The sequence below is a fragment of the Hibiscus syriacus genome, unplaced genomic scaffold (assembly GCF_006381635.1).
Source record: "Hibiscus syriacus cultivar Baekdansim isolate YM2019G1 unplaced genomic scaffold, ASM638163v2 tig00112517_pilon, whole genome shotgun sequence".
Taxonomy (NCBI): domain Eukaryota; kingdom Viridiplantae; phylum Streptophyta; class Magnoliopsida; order Malvales; family Malvaceae; genus Hibiscus; species Hibiscus syriacus.
Genome location: NW_024063353.1, coordinates 640,411 through 658,596, shown reverse-complemented (window position 1 = coordinate 658,596; position 18,186 = coordinate 640,411). Strand labels below are relative to the sequence as shown.

The window sequence follows — 18,186 nt, the reverse complement described above, 5'->3', positions numbered from 1 at the left end:
TGTTCTCATAATGAATCTTTATAATATCTAATTTAAATTAATCGATAAATAAATCAAATATCAATAATTAAATAGAAAAGAAAAACTTATTATAGAATATCAAATTTTTTACCATTCAATCCCCGTGCGATGTAATTAAAAAGAATTATTAGTTTAAAAATCCCTAAATATTCATTAATTAGGAAAATAACTGCCATCAACCATTATTTAGAAAATCATCCCTTAAATTGTCCACGTAGGACTATCTAACGTTCTATAAAATACGATTAAAGGACTTCACTTTCTGCTAAACATCAGATCCAATATTGAACATGGGAAAAATACTCACATTATACAAAACGCGAGGTTAACAAGAAATTAAATTTAGCGTCTATATCAAAACAAACTCGCTTTCTGCAAAAAGTGAGTTTCATTGATAGCCCAACACATCTAAAAAATGCACTTTAATAAAATTTGACAAACATAATACTCTAGGGGACTAAAGATATAATTTAATATATTTTAGCTCCATGATTTGAAAAGCATAATAGTGGTAATTTATATAGGCATAGTGGAGTATTTAGGCTATGTTTGTTAGCAATGTAAGATAAACGCTAACATGAATTCTTTTACCTTTTTCTCATGTATTTTTTAGTTTTTTAAATTTTTTACTTAGCCCCATATAAATGGTTGACCCTTGTTCCCATATGTAATGGGGTAAGGAGGAGGTAAGATAGTAGGCTGCCCTCAACACCAGGTTGAGAGTAACTTCCGTAGGAGACCTCCGAATTATGAAATGCCCTCCGTGGGACTCGATCCCACGACCTCAAGGTTAAGAACCTTGTGCTCTACCAACTGAGCCCCATATATGAACTAAAATTAAATATATACTTAACTTATTACACCCTAAATTTTCGGACTAATTTTAGTAATTTTAAATGGTCTTTTTCAACAGATCATATTGTTAGTTTTTGAAAATTTTGAAGTTGTTTTGGAAGCTGCTAAAGAATTGGAGGACTTTTACCATAATTTTTCCATCTCTCTCTTTGTTAGAAAAAAAATAAATAAATTTGTGCAGTTTGTGGGTTTTCAACCCGTGCCTCCATAACTTTCCCCAAAGCCTTAACCGGTTAGGTTGTATCGAAGGGGTTACAATTAATTGGTATCAGAGGTTTTGATTTTAAAACCTTGAACTGTAGATGAGCTCGAAACAAAAACCTAATTTTGAAATGTTTTATAAAAACAAGTTTTGAAGGTCATGTCACCAATTTTTTACAAGTTTTATGGTGTACGAGACTCCAAGTGTCGATTCTAATCCTAGGTTTCATTAGAGTTGTTCAAACGGTTAAAACGACCACCGACCGAATCGAATTAGCATTAACTGAATTAACTAAATTTTGTTTCTTTAACTGTTAACCAAACCGAACTTTTTTTTGAAAATATTAATTGAACCTAATAAAGTTTGGTTATTTCAGTCAGTTAACCGAATTAACCAATTTTTTTTTTTAATTTTTCTAATTAAATTAATTTGAATATATTAGAAGTATTTTTTTAAAATTTGGGTAAAAAATTAATTAGGTATTAATAATTTAATGAGTCTAGTGTGGTTTAAAAAATTGGATTTTAATTCTTAATAGAGTTGAGCTTAAAATATGTATTTAACATATTTAATATTTAATATTTAATAATTTTGGTTAATTAACCGATTTTGAACCGAATTAATCGTTAACCAAATATAAAAAAGAACATTAACCGTTCTCCAACCGAACTAATTCGGTGGCCGACCGAATTAACCGAACTAATTTAGTTTTGTCGCTTAATTCGGTTAAAACCGAAAAATGAACACCCGTAGGTTTCATCTTATGTAGTGAACCTGTAGACCCTTCGAGATGAACACTAGACAAGGTCGTCACCTGGCCGTGGGCGAGATTGAATGACTAGGTTTGTTGACCCGTTAGATTAGATGATACGAGTGTAGATCCCACCAAGTTTAATATTAGATTTCATGTTTTGCAGAAAATGAGATCCTTTAATCATATTTTACATAACGTGAGGTAATCTTACGTTAATAATTTGAGGGGTATCTTTCTAAATAATGGCTGATGCGTTATTTTCCTAACTAATGAATATATGGGGTATTTTAAACTAATAAAGCCTAATTAAGTGTAGGTTTATTTGGCAATAAAGTTACAGCAATAATCTTGCTTAGGTTCTCTCCTTAGGCTTTGATAAAAGAAAAAAAAGTAGTTTTCTTAGCCCCGTGGACATTTCCATTTGTAATCAACTTGTAATCTATGTTTCTAGTTGCATTCCAGTTTTGAAATACTGGGGAGCTTATGAATCTCTCCACTTCTACTTCACTTAATCCAAACCAAAAATGATGAAGTTAAATATCAGTTGCTTTGACCCCATCAAAACTGTGATTCAAAGAGAAATTGTTGAAATATACAAGCACTCATGGTGTTGATTAGGGTAAGCCTGTGAGCATATGAAGTAATTCATCACAGAAACCAGCAGATGTAAAAAAGAAAGGAAAAAAAACGCCCCTTCTGCTAAATAATAAAGTAATATTAAGGACTTCGATTCAAGCTATCTAATTATATCTAGGCCAAAAGGCCAATGCATACAAAAATTGTTCCCTTTTTTTTCACTCTTCGATAACATCCGCCGACCGCCGCCAGTATTTACACCCCCACCGAAACAAGACGCAGAAGAAGAAGGAAGAAAAAAAAGGCCCCACAGATCCTACATGGCTAGTAGGTAGAAGGAGTGGGGGTTCAATCATGCCAGCAAAGGAGCATGACAACGCATCTTCGTATAATATAAAGCTTAGCCCTTTGCTCTCGGAGAACACCTCCAACGCCTCTGCTTGATGATAGCCTTCTCTTAGAGGATCTCATGGTCGCACTGCTCATCTTCATCTTTGTTCCTTTTGATGATTAAATATGAAATGGAGATGGAAAATGAACAAGTGAAGTGGAGCAGATTTAGTGTGTGTGTGTGGGGGGGGGGGGGGTTCTTATAGGGAGGAAAGATGGGGCGGTGGGCGTGGTCCTGCCTTTAACATTGGTCTAGTAAAGTCCCAGCGATGGGCACGAAAGGACAACGTGCACTGCCCTCTAACCCACCCGACAATTCCTCTCCGACCCCACCGGTCCCCCCTCTCACTTTGGGAATCCATCCCATTCTCCATTTTATATTCTCAGTTATGTAGGTTTGTTAGAACATTAACGATGGACACAAAATTTTATGTAATAGATAAATTTAAATTTTTAAAATTTAAAAGAGATAAATTTAAATTTTTAAATTTAAAAGAGATAAATTTAAATTTATAAAATTTATATGATAAAAATAGATTTTTAATAAAAAAATACATAAAAAATTTAAATGATAAAGCATATCGTAAAATTTTATGCCGGATATAAATTTATAAAACTTAAACTCATTAAATGGTTTTAATTATTAAAGAAAGTATTGTTTTCAAGACAATTGTTCCCATCAATCAGCTTGATCTATCGACAATTTATATTAAAAACTTCAAATAAATAATTATTTAAAGAAATAGGGTCTTCTAGAAATTATTTAGAAGAATAACCCCAAAATCGTCCATTTAGGATATCCTCGCAACCTGCAAACATGTTAAATCCTCGTACCTTCTAACACGTGTGATACATATGACGTAAGCGAACTTTCCAGGTAAGCCAATAAAAGAATTAGATAAAATGATATAGCGCATTACGAAGCACGAGGTAGCCTGAGAACTAAAATATCGCGAGATTTATGATGAAACTCGCGACCTGCAGTATGCGAGTATCTTTCAAATTGAAATTAATAACAAATAAATATAATAAATAAATATAATAATAATTAATACTATTAATTATTAAATATAATAAATAATTAAAATATTTCTTATAATTCTTACACTGCATAGGCTAATTCATTTGAATATATTTTTATCAAATCATAACTAATAATATATAAATACGTTTAGGATTGTTTTGTAATTATTGTAGGATTGGGCTAGCAGTTCTCTTTAATTTTCAAACATTTGATCTTGTTTAAAAAATCTATTCTATTCAAAATATTAAATTTATAGAAAATTAATCTTATTAAATTGAATTAAATCGAAACTCATCAAATACATATTTTTTACCATCTCTAATTGTAATGATTATCATAGTTGTAATTATATAATATTATTGATTATCATTTGTTTACATTTTATTGATTAATTGTAATTTCTTTCAAAACAATAACTTTAAAAAAAACTTTTCATTAAGTTTTTCTCCAAGCACTTTTCATTAAGTTAAATAAAATTATTGATCAAATATAAATCTTTTTATTTAATTCCCTAAAATATGAACAACAAATAAACAAATTTCATATAACATGGTTTAATCTATTTTGTTAAGCTTGTATATTCATAAAATAATAATTTATCATTCAAAACAAATATGATTTTACGCAGCAATAAGGGAGTTCATTGTTGTTTCATAACTATATAAAACTGCATAAATACTATTTAATTTAAAAACCATTTAAAACATAATATTTATATTATTTATTCATAAATACGATTATAACTAAAAATAGCTAAAATTAAAATAGTCTTAGTTTACTATTACAGACCCATAAAAAATAAATCCGATAAAGTAAACCAACAAATATAATGTACATGTCATTAATAAGTAAATAATAGGATGTCTTACTGGTACAGTCGGTAGGTTAGATTTCCAAAAGATGCTCGAAAAGCTCCTCACCTCACGTCCTTTTCTTTATTCGAACATACACATGAAAATCATCATGCGCTAAGTAAAACTTAGTTAGGCAGTAATACAATTAAGGTAAAGTAAAACACGTCCTTCAGAAAATCCTAATCTCTAATATCATCATTTAAGCATGATTTCCATGTAATTTTTATACCAAATGATCGAGAATTTCAAGAGGATTAATTCTCTATTGTAGACACCCGTTTTTGTCCGGGTCTACAAAAACATTTTATCATATATTTATTTATTATTGTTATTATTATTATTGTTAATAATATTTTTATTTTTTAATTTTGTAGGCCACATGTTCAACCCTCATTTCCAACAAACTACCCACTACCCAAAAATGAGGGAACCTCTATTGCTTTCCCCTTCCATCCACTACTCCCACAACGTCCATAACCACAACTCCACTAACTAGGTAATACACTTGCTCCAGACCGTGCCAATAAAAAGGAGAAGGAAGTTCCACTTCAAAGGGGGTTCATACCAGGTTCATAGAAAGCAAAAAAGAATTGAAGAGAGGACAGAGGGAAACCGATGCTCCAAGGCTTTTGTTGTGTAAAACCCTCTCCAAACTCCATAACCAAATGCATATCGGATCACCCGTATCTTTCTCTACTGCATCACAAAAACCCTAGTGGCTACTTTCATACCCAGAAACTCAAGAAATCAACAAAACACAAGAGGAACCACGGTCGTTTTATAAGCTTTTATTCTGTTTTGTAAAAGCAAACATTAATCACGGTCGATAAACAGTGCCTGCTGGTTGTTGTCTCTAACGCTGCTTTTCTTTGCGAGCGATGCGGGTTTCTTGTTACACAAAGCGGATATATTAGTCTACAACGACGTGCACGTCGGGACGAATATCAACATCCATTGCGAATCAAAGAACGACGACCTCGGCGTCCGTGTCCTACCGTACCACTACCGCTTTGAGTTCAAATTCCACCCACATCTCTGAGGAGTCACCTTGTTTTTCTGCAAAATACAGTGGAATGGAGAATCACACTGGTTCGACATTTATGAGCAAAACAGGGATTCCAGGCTGTGTAATCGTTGCTTGTGGATTATAAAGCACAAAGGTCCCTGCATGCTTAATTATAAAACTCTCAAGTTGTTGATACCTTCTTGAAGCCACTGATAAGTTCATCACCAACCACAACAACTCCAACACCAAACTCTTCTTTGCCGACATCGAGTTCCGCGAATCCCAATCCTCTTTCCACCTCTTCGACATCAGCTCCCTCCTCCACATCCGCCTCGTCGGCCCCAATGCCAAATCTTTGAAGGATGACTCCGAACAGATAAACCAGGGCGATTTCTCTCGATTATCTGAGTCTATGGCCGAGTTCGCCGAGTCAAGAACTGAACTCACCATTTGGCTTTCCGGTACCTTTTTTTTATTTGTTTTTTCAGTGTTTCAGATCGGGGATGCAGCTCGGAGCGAAAGGATTCAACGTGGGTTTTCTATATTCAATCGTGGGATTGTTGCTTGCTTTCGTCACGCATTTGTTTGTTTATATTAAGAACACGAAAGCCAAGCGTGTGGTGATGCTTTTTGCGTTCAGATACAACAAGAAGCTGCCAAGTTTGGTGCATTATCAAAGATAAGAATACATGCATATATGGTGGGGTTCAAAGGTACCTCAAGTATGTGGTGATTGTTATTACTACTGTGAAGGCAAATATTGGTGGTAAAACCACGTTAAATATATTTTAAATGGGACCTATAAGCTAATTGACGTGTGTTTGTGTGTAAATTGGTGTGTTTTGGACTTTCTAAGGGTTAATCTATGCTTTAGTCATGCCATCTTTAAATATCATTCATTTTGGTCATTTTCTTTATTTATTTTTTATCTATTTTTTTTTATTATTTTCTTTTTTACTATCTTTTATTTTTCTTTGTTATCTATTTTATTATTATTATTATTATTATTATTATATTAATATTTTTTTCTTTTTTTTATATTTGTTTTTATTTTATAATATAATCTAACTTTAGGGATATTTTTCAACCAATCAAAGGTAAGTAATCTGAATCGAACGTTTTAAATTTAAATTTCAATTTTCGCAATTAAAGACAACCGACAAATTAATTGGTACCGAAAGGGCGGTTCAAGGGTGCTAATCCTTCCTTGACCGTAACCGACTCCCGAACCCGACACATTTATGGTAAAAATGCAGATCAGGAAAGATGGTATCCGGCCCACCTAAATTCGTTTTAAAGTGGTCGGTGGCGACTCCAATCCATTTCCCTAAGTCGAAGCCCAATCCCGGGGCCCAACCAAGAGACGGTTACGACAGCTTGGCGACTCCGCTGGGGACCGGTAAGTGAGTCAGGCCGAAATTAATTTTTCGGTTGTCTTTTTATGTGAAAAATTGTAAATTTAAATTTTAACTTATTTATTCGATTCCATTTATTTACCTTTGATTATCCTTCAAGTAAATAGTTGTACTAACGTTTGTTCAATGATTTCAGATTTTTTAAATTTTTTCATCTTTGGCTCTATACCCGAGCTCCAAACCCTTTTAAGTGGGGGTGAAAGCGATGCATTCGTGTGAATTTATTCACCGCATATGCCTAGCAAGTAGCCTTCGGGATTCATATATCTTATGTCTTCGTGTGAATTTATTCACCGTGCGGGCATAAGGGAATGTTTCCTCTCGAGTTTAACTTAGTCCACATAAGCTTGTAATGGGCTTAGGACTAAGGGTCTGGCAAGCCCAAGGGGACACCAGCAAGGAGAATTCGAGTACCTTTTTAGAACCTAAACCGGGAGAGTGCAGGGAATTAGAGCCCACCCCAAAACCTCATTCCAAACCTTAGGCTATTTTATTTCCTACTTTATTTTCTGCTCAAAAGCATGCGAACTAGACAAATATGCGGTTAGGATTTGTTTGAAATTAGCATGCGGGATAGAGATCATGTCCGGGTAAGAATTAAAGCATGTGGGGTAGATATCATGTGGGGCAGGACTTTTCATTTTCATTTTTTTTATTATCCTTATCTCACTAATTTTTTTTCTCCTTTCATTTTCTGTTCTTTTGCATTTTTTTTTGATCATTCGCATCATTAAAACGAGGTGTTGATCCACCAAAAATGTGTTTGTTAAAACGTAAATAATCTACATTAATGGACAAAGGGGTTATAATACAACGAGATAAAAAGCTCAGAAGTCCAACCGGGATTAAAGAATACTTAGAGGCAAATGTTGCAGGGGCAAGACGAGGAAATGGTTATTGACCCGGAGAATCCTTTCGAAAATTACGAGAATAAGATGGTGAAACCCTAGCTAAGCTAGAGACCATTATTGATGAATTCCAAAAACAAGTCGACAAACTTCGGATGGAATGATCCAAAGACACTTTCGTTTGGAACGAGCTCGGCATAGAGTGAAGGCCGGAGATGCAGTCATTCGAGACCTTTTTTTGGGGCAAGCAACTCGTCACCCGCACAAGTTTAGCCAAAGGAGCTGGAACGGTTCGACAGGATATTCAACCGGTTAAGAAGCGGAAGACGAATCAACTTGCCAGAGGCTGTGCGGGATCTATACCATCAAAAAGTTTTTTGTCTCTTCAGACGTAACATTTTTGTCCCCAATAAGGATTATTCAGAATAATAGGCACATTTTTCGGATCAATGCCTCGGACATTTCATGCTTCATGCATTTAAACATTTTGCATTTTGTTCATTTCTTTACATTCACATTAACTATCTTCACATGATTCATCAAAAAATGAGAACACTTCGACCTTATGACATATAAGGAGCTTTACCAACAGTTGTTCGACGCACATGTGGTGTCACCATATCCAGAGAAATCCATGAAGCCCCATACCCCAGGTAGTATGATGAGAACGCTCATTGCAGCGGAGTCCCAGGGCGCACTATCGAGAATTACTCCACAATCAAGAGAATCATACAGAAAATACGTAACAAGAATCGGATCGACTTCAACAACTTGGGGGCATCCAAGTGAGGAAGACCATTTCATCATTTGAGACATTTTGTTTGAATTTGTTTTTTTCAATTTTTTTCTCAAGTTTTTATAAGGACTTTTAAATAAATTTATGTTACTTTAAAGATGTTAAGCAATGGATCACATTTGCAAACTTGCAATTCTTTGAATATCATTTGAATTAAGAAACTCTGTGAATGGTTCAAAGTTACGGATCTTTGACAAAGTAACATGTTTTAAAACAAGGACCTTGACCTTACCCAGAATATACACTCAAACACCGTACCATGCTCTTACAATTAACCAATGTAACCTTTTCCTTTCATAAGGTGCGAACAACATGGGGCATCATTTGCATATGACCATTACTATGCTTTTTATTTAGGACGTTCAATGACGATGATGATCTTTACAAATGAAAGAGTCGAGTAGGTGAATCCAGTTTAGGTCAGTTGTTTGAAAATTGAACTCTAAAGATGAGATTCCTTGACTTTCAAAAACACCTAGACTATGACAGGTTCTTCTTGACAATCTTAAGAAATTAAATCCGTAAAAACTGAGCTATTCCGCTAAGGCAATTGGTTATAGAGGAAACTTGAAAGCCCTGGCCTTATGAGTAGATTACGTTCAAACCATGACATTGCTCGGACACTTGGCAATTCGGTGTTTGCTCCACTGCTCTTGTCAGGCCGAAGACTCTGTGATGAGATGAACCCTTCAGTTAACTTGATAAGAGTAATTATAATATTAAGTTGTCCCTCTAAAGCAATTGGTTAAACGCCCCGGCTTTATGGATTCAGCTAGTCAGATAACGACAAATTAAATCAAATTTATCTAAGCAAGAAATTTTCGGTAAAATGGACTAAGGGAGTTAAGGAACACCTGTTATAGTCAACTACACACGAGCACTCAAGAATTTCATTTTTAGACCGATGTTTTTGCACTGCCTTTGTTAGAGGAGCCTACAAAGCTTGAACAAATAGAAAATTTCAGAGGACTGAAATAAAAGGTCTAGTAAGTGATCATGCTAGTTGCGTCATTTTGTCTGCACCCAATTGAAGTGCCAAAGCATGTCAAGATATTTAAAAAAATGACATTTTTTTTCCAAAACCTTAGAAAGGAGGTCAAGCTAAAGCCAACCCATCCATTTGAACATTTGTCAAAGAGCTGTAACTCTGAAAACGTTAAAAGAGCTATTGATTCTTTTTATATTCTTTGAACTCACGTTTATAACTTGATTCAATTGCGAATAATATTTTACAGCATTTTTATCATTTTCTCTCCTGAAACAAGAAAAATGAGAAAAACATTTTCAAACAGAACAATCTCAGATATGAAATGTCTGTAAAGCCCAAGCTCGAGAAGCAAATGGGGCACGATCGATTCCATGGACCAGATTGGCAGACAAAGCACGAAGAGATAACATATAATTCATTCATGTTGCATGCATCTTAGACATACTTAGGTGCATCACATTCCTCATTTTAGCATACATGATTTTTGCAGCTTTTAGAGTCAAGGATACTTGATTCGTAAGCGTCTTTAAAGAACGATGGTGGTTGCTTAGCTCGGCAGCAAGAAGCTATACTTCGACCAACTCGACAGATTGAAAATTTTCTCTCAAACTCACAATTTGCTCGAGAGTAAATTTCAACTTCTCAACGAAGGATATTGGACTCCAGACAACGCAAGTTCAACTTCACGACGAAGGGACCGCTGGTTGTCAACAACAACTTTCCAATTTCAGAGCCAATTTCAACTTCAGAGCGAAGGATATTGGACTCCAGACAACGTAAGTTCAACTTCACGACAAAGGGACCGCTGGTTGTCAACAAACAACTTCTCAATTTCAGAGCCAATTTCAACTTCACAACGGAGGATATTGGACTCCAGACAACGCAAGTTCAACTTCACGACGAAGGGACCGCTGGTTGTCAATAAACATTTCCCAATTTCAGAGCCAATTTCAACTTCACAACGAAGGATATTGGACTCCAGACAACGCAAGTTCAACTTCACGACGAAGGGACCGCTGGTTGTCAACAACTTCCCAATTTCAGAGCCAATTTCAACTTCACAACGAAGGATATTGGACTCCAGACAACGCAAGTTCAACTTCACGACGAAGGGACCGCTGGTTGTCAATAAACATTTCCCAATTTCAGAGCCAATTTCAACTTCACAGCGAAGGATATTGGACTCCAGACAACGTAAGTTCAACTTCACGACGAAGGGACCGCTGGTTGTCAACAAACTTCCCAATTTCAGAGCCAATTTCAACTTCACAGCGAAGGATATTGGACTCCAGACAACGTAAGTTCAACTTCACGACGAAGGGACCGCTGGTTGTCAACAAACTTCCCAATTTCAGAGCCAATTTCAACTTCACAGCGAAGGATATTGGACTCCAGACAACGTATGTTCAACTTCACGATGAAGGGACCGCTGGTTGTCAATAAACAACTTCTCAAATTCAGAGCCAATTTCAACTTCACAACGAAGGATATTGGACTCCAGACAACGCAAGTTCAACTTCACGACGAAGGGACCGCTGGTTGTCAACAACAACTTTCCAATTTCAGAGCCAATTTCAACTTCAGAGCGAAAGATATTGGACTCCAGACAACGCAAGTTCAACTTCACGACGAAGGGACCGCTGGTTGTCAACAACAACTTCCCAATTTCAGAGCCAATTTCAACTTCACAACGAAGGATATTGGACTCTTGACAACGCATGTTTAACTTCACGACGAAGGGACCGCTGGTTGTCAACAAACAACTTCTCAATTTCAGAGCCAATTTCAACTTCACAACGAAGGATATTGGACTCCAGACAACGCAAGTTCAACTTCACGACGAAGGGACCGCTGGTTGTCAATAAACAATTTTCCAATTCTAGAGTCAATTTCAACTTCATGACGAAGGGAATCGTGCTCACCATTGTCTCCCTTGAGACAGTTTCTTTTTGAACCAAATTTTGTCTCTCTTGAGACAGTTTCACTTGAAACGAAGTTTTGTCTCTCTTGAGACAGTTTCTCTTAAAACACCAATCTTTAAATATTTTTCTCTTGAAACAAAATTTTGCCTCTCTGGAGACAGTTTCTCTTGAAACACAAAAATCCTTTGAAGTCGTTTCTCTTGAAACACAAAAAACCTTTGAAATCGTTTCTCTTGAAAAAAACCTTTGAAAATATTTCTCTTGAAACACAAAGACCTTCGAGTTCGACTACGCTCAGCTCCAAGGCACATCATTCATAGCATAACTCAAGGCTAGAAGGGATATCTGCCAACAAAAACCTTCGAGTTCGACCACGCTCAGCTCCAAGGCACATCATTTACAACATAACTCAAGGCTAGAAGGGTTATCTGTCAACTAAAGACCTGACGAGTTCGATTTCATTCAGCTCGATGACAATGATGAACTACTTTCTGGAAGAATTTTCAAGCCGAAATCTTTAAACCGAGAAGAAAACAAAGGCCCAATTCCAGGAAGCTCAATCACATTTGAGAACACCAGACAAAAACCAATTGTCTTTTTTCGTCTTTGCCCAATTCTTGTTAACACAAAAATGTGCAAAGAGGGGCAGCTGTAGACACCCGTTTTTGTCCGGGTCTACAAAAACATTTTATCATATATTTATTTATTATTGTTATTATTATTATTGTTAATAATATTTTTATTTTTTAATTTTGTAGGCCACATGTTCAACCCTCATTTCCAACAAACTACCCACTACCCAAAAATGAGGGAACCTCTATTGCTTTCCCCTTCCATCCACTACTCCCACAACGTCCATAACCACAACTCCACTAACTAGGTAATACACTTGCTCCAGACTGTGCCAATAAAAAGGAGAAGGAAGTTCCACTTCAAAGGGGGTTCATACCAGGTTCATGGAAAGCAAAAAAGAATTGAAGAGAGGACAGAGGGAAACCGATGCTCCAAGGCTTTTGTTGTGTAAAACCCTCTCCAAACTCCATAACCAAATGCATATCGGATCACCCGTATCTTTCTCTACTGCATCACAAAAACCCTAGTGGCTACTTTCATACCCAGAAACTCAAGAAATCAACAAAACACAAGAGGAACCACGGTCGTTTTATAAGCTTTTATTCTGTTTTGTAAAAGCAAACATTAATCACGGTCGATAAACAGTGCCTGCTGGTTGTTGTCTCTAACGCTGCTTTTCTTTGCGAGCGATGCGGGTTTCTTGTTACACAAAGCGGATATATTAGTCTACAACGACGTGCACGTCGGGACGAATATCAACATCCATTGCGAATCAAAGAACGACGACCTCGGCGTCCGTGTCCTACCGTACCACTACCGCTTTGAGTTCAAATTCCACCCACATCTCTGGGGAGTCACCTTGTTTTTCTGCAAAATACAGTGGAATGGAGAATCACACTGGTTCGACATTTATGAGCAAAACAGGGATTCCAGGCTGTGTAATCGTTGCTTGTGGATTATAAAGCACAAAGGTCCCTGCATGCTTAATTATAAAACTCTCAAGTTGTTGATACCTTCTTGAAGCCACTGATAAGTTCATCACCAACCACAACAACTCCAACACCAAACTCTTCTTTGCCGACATCGAGTTCCGCGAATCCCAATCCTCTTTCCACCTCTTCGACATCAGCTCCCTCCTCCACATCCGCCTCGTCGGCCCCAATGCCAAATCTTTGAAGGATGACTCCGAACAGATAAACCAGGGCGATTTCTCTCGATTATCTGAGTCTATGGCCGAGTTCGCCGAGTCAAGAACTGAACTCACCATTTGGCTTTCCGGTACCTTTTTTTTATTTGTTTTTTCAGTGTTTCAGATCGGGGATGCAGCTCGGAGCGAAAGGATTCAACGTGGGTTTTCTATATTCAATCGTGGGATTGTTGCTTGCTTTCGTCACGCATTTGTTTGTTTATATTAAGAACACGAAAGCCAAGCGTGTGGTGATGCTTTTTGCGTTCAGATACAACAAGAAGCTGCCAAGTTTGGTGCATTATCAAAGATAAGAATACATGCATATATGGTGGGGTTCAAAGGTACCTCAAGTATGTGGTGATTGTTATTACTACTGTGAAGGCAAATATTGGTGGTAAAACCACGTTAAATATATTTTAAATGGGACCTATAAGCTAATTGACGTGTGTTTGTGTGTAAATTGGTGTGTTTTGGACTTTCTAAGGGTTAATCTATGCTTTAGTCATGCCATCTTTAAATATCATTCATTTTGGTCATTTTCTTTTATATTTTGTAAATTTTGAAATAATAAAAAATTATATGTATAATATGTTAACTATAATAAATAATTAATAATATTATAATTATAATATATTTTGAAATTTATAAGGTAAAAGCAGATATTAAAGCAATCTCGCGCCTTGCAAACCGTGAGGTACTGGAAACAGAATAAATTCCTCGTGTTTTCAACGTAAATCACATCTTGCGAGATGCGAGATATGTAAAACCTCGTTTCACTGGGTATGAGAATGCCTATAAATATGACCCTAACCATCACCCATTGGTTTCTTATAATCTAAATTGTCCTATTATGGCGACGAGTTTATTAAGACATGATCGAAGTCACGTATTCGATTATTTGAGGCGAAATGGTGAGGTAAATTAATTAATATTATTTTGTATTTTTAGTATTCATTTATTTATTTGTTTAGTTTATTTGTTTTGGTATTTAAATAATTTTTTAAAATTTATTTTGTAGGGATATAAATGTGTATTAGAGTGTCATATAAATCGTGTGACAATGCCTGATGCAGATATTATTGACTATTTACATTTAGCAAGTTTTGGATATATCAATAGTATAACTGGTGACGGTGTGAAGTTGTATCCTCCACTTATAAATGCGTTAGTGGAAAGATGTAGACCGGAGACGCACACGTTTTATTTTCCGTGTGGGGAGACAACTATTACCCTACAAGATATTGCATTTTATATGGGACTGCCTATTGATGGAATAACTATTACTGGTGTTGCTGGCACCCCTAGAAACGTATGTGAGGCATTGCTCGGAATTGTTCCGTTTGATAATGCACGCGATAGTGAAAAAAAAATTGGATGATAATTTCACGCACATACCCTATGATGCGAAACATGTAGTGAATGAGGTAAATATAAATGTTTTTATTTATGAATATTTATTAATGTTGCAATTTATTTATTTATTATTTTGGAAATTAAGTAATTATATTATTTTATTAATTTTTTGTAGCGATTTGCTCATGCGCATATACTACAAGTTAGTGGGGGATTTTAATACCAGACAAATCCCGAAATAAGCTGCATTTTATGTGGTTGAATCATTTGCAAAATTTGAGTGATTCAAGAAATATAAGTTGGGGATCGACAATTTTGACATTTTTTTCCAGGTGCTTTGTAAAGTTGTAAATTCGACGAAAAATGTCATTGGAGGATGTTTATTGTTATTGCAGTCGTGGGCCTGGATCCGAATGCCATTTTTATGTCCGATTGTTAAAACATATGTCCCATATGAATTTTCGTTACTTAAGAGGTAAAAAAATTAATTTTTATCTATTTTTTATAATATTACTAATAAATAATAGTATTATATTGTATTAATGATAGGTAGAATGATGAAACCTCTCACACCCACCTACCAACCACATCAACGAGACTTCAAAATGTTGATAGAAAAGTTTAGACATCAAGTAATAAAATATTTTTTTTGACTTTAATTTAATTTATTTGAGGTTTTTAGCAACAAAGTTATGTAATTTTAATTTTATAGTTCTTGTAAACCCCTTATTGTGATGTTGATATTGTCGACTGTATACCGCATGAGATTCAGGTGACTAATGCGCTCATGTACGTCATGTCAGTCTCGCTGATCTTGTATGAGATAGTCGAGTGACATCCTACCGAGCGCGCCCTTCGACAATTTAACCGTGTCCAATAGGTTCCGCCACATTGGAAATGAATAGGATCTAGATGGAGCTGATGATAAACCTACAATACGGCCAGATTATGCACTACAACGAAAAAAATCAGGTCATCCACGATCAACCCAAATTTTCTGTGACGAGGATTTGTTTGAACATCAAGAAAGAACCAGACAACCGAAAATATGCTCTATATGTATAAATCCCAGACACACAAAGAACAAATGTCCCAATTGCTCATGCCCATGTATCAATTAAATGAGTTTTTTGTAATATTTCTTTTTTATGTAACAACAAATATTACTTAGTTTTCAATTTCTTTTTATTTTTTCACGCACCAAATCATGCATTCCAACATTTTCCAAATCGATTTTTACCCAATTAAAATATCTCGTTTGTGACCAAATTAGCCTCAACATAAATATAAGTTGCAATATTGTACTTCTAAGCATATGAATTCTGAAATCACTCATATTTACAAGCCAGAAATAACACTCGAATATGTCTATCAAACTATTTTTTTATTCCTTCACAAAACCATGATTTCTAACCATTTTTCAACGTCATTTTTACCCCGCTTAAAATGTCTCATATATGATGTTATTATACTAATCTTAAAGATAAATTGCAACACTACGTGTTTATAATTAAAAATTAAAAAATTCAAAATATATTTTTTTCGTTAGTACCTCGCGGTTTGCAAGGAACGAGATTGTTGTTTAAAAAAAATAATATCTACTTTTATCTTATAAATTTTAAAATATATTATAATTATAATATTATTTATTATATTTAATATATTATACATATAATTTTTCATTATTTCAAAATTTACAAAATATATTATAATTATTATTTATAAAATTTTTATTTTAATTACTATATTTAAATTATTTATTATATTTAATAATTGATATTATTAATTAATATTATTATATTTATTTATTATATTTATTTGTTATTAATTTCAATTTGAAAGATCCTAACACGTTGCAAGCTGCGAGGTCTCTCATAAATCTCACGATATTTTGGTTCTCAGGCTACCTCACTCTTCGCAATGCACGATGTTATTTTATCCAATTCTTTTATTGGTTTACCGGAAAAGTCCGCCCACATCGGACGTATCTCGCGTGTTGGAAGTTTCGAGGATTTAACATACTATTTGCAGGTCGCGAAGTGGTCCTATATGGACGATTGGTAGTTATTGTTCCAAATAATTCCTAGAAGACCCAATTTCTTTAAATAATTATTTATCTTTTTAATATAAAATTGACTGATCTATCCCTACTTGTCTCTCTCGTTTTCATTGCCATGTCATAGTCTATATCCATGGTGTTGTACGTATGAGCCAGCAGCACAATGGGTCGGCCATAATTTTGAACAAGCTAGCAAATTTGTCCTTGTTCATAATAATTTAGGGTATTGTGCTCTCCCCTCCCAATTTGTGGAGATTATCGATGGCTGATGAGGAGACCATATTACTCTCTCTTCCTCATCTCCTGTTGGGACCAACTACTCTTTTTTTTAAAAAGGTAGTTGAATCCTACATGATAATTCATATTAATTAACGTCCACTCACTTGTTTAATACATGCATTAATATTAAAGACTTGACGTTTGATAGTGAGCAAACCTTATCTTTTTTATTCTAATTTAAGATCATCTGTATAATGTAGGGACAAGATTAATGACATTATTAGTTGATTAACAGTACATTTAGAATTAATATCGTTTCCAATGATAAAAGATATAAAAATTAGAACATAATTTTTTAGGTAAATATATATAAATGGATTAGATTGTGTTTTGTATGTTAAGAGAAAGTAGATTCAGTGTATGCAAATATGTTGGCAGCAGACCAAATAAGAATAAGGATCCCACTGCACCGACATTAACGTAATTGTTTATAGATTTGTGAGGAGAAAAGTGGAATTCAATTCTTGAGGTTGAAATCCTGGTGAAGTGTTTGGCAGCTGGGAAAATCAATCAGAAACCAGAAGTTTGACGATCAAAATTCAACAAAAATCTCCTATAATTACCTGCAACCACACCCCACATGGAAAAGGAAAAACTCAAGACTCCAGGTTATATATGACCGACCATAGATTCGCCTGTGATACTAAAATATTAAGCAAGGTAAGAGCTCAAAACCCAATTGAGAGATTAAAAAAACCCTTTTTTTACTTGACATCTAAAAGCAAAGCTCTGATTAAATTTAGGGGACCACTTGCTTGGTCTCGTGTTCCTCCCATTTCAGTTCAAGACGTCAACTTTCATTAACCCTTGCTAGTTAACAAATCAGTTTAAGATTTTTAAGCTGTCATTATCGGTTTAAGAGCTCTCTCCCTTCTTTTTATGAGCCACGTTTTAAGATGCCATTTCTACTTCTGCAAGCTGTCTTTTAAATATTATAATAATCCCCGTTTTATGATCTATGAATATTATTTTTTCAAAATTCGTAGTTTTCTCTTTTAATAATATTATTTTTAAGCTTTTGATCTATCTGATCAAATTCTTTATATGAACTGTATTGCCTTTGTAGGCGTGCATGGCCAAAT

At 35.0% G+C, this 18,186-nt stretch overlaps 1 protein-coding gene across 1 annotated transcript; it reads right to left on the bottom strand.

The window, feature by feature from the left end:
- Positions 1–2,499: 2,499 nt before the first annotated feature.
- Positions 2,500–2,964, bottom strand: LOC120181181. The gene has a single exon (XM_039186366.1). It carries the CDS (start codon positions 2,898–2,900, stop codon positions 2,757–2,759), a length of 144 nt encoding a protein of 47 aa, XP_039042297.1. The 5' UTR covers positions 2,901–2,964; the 3' UTR covers positions 2,500–2,756.
- Positions 2,965–18,186: the final 15,222 nt, after the last annotated feature.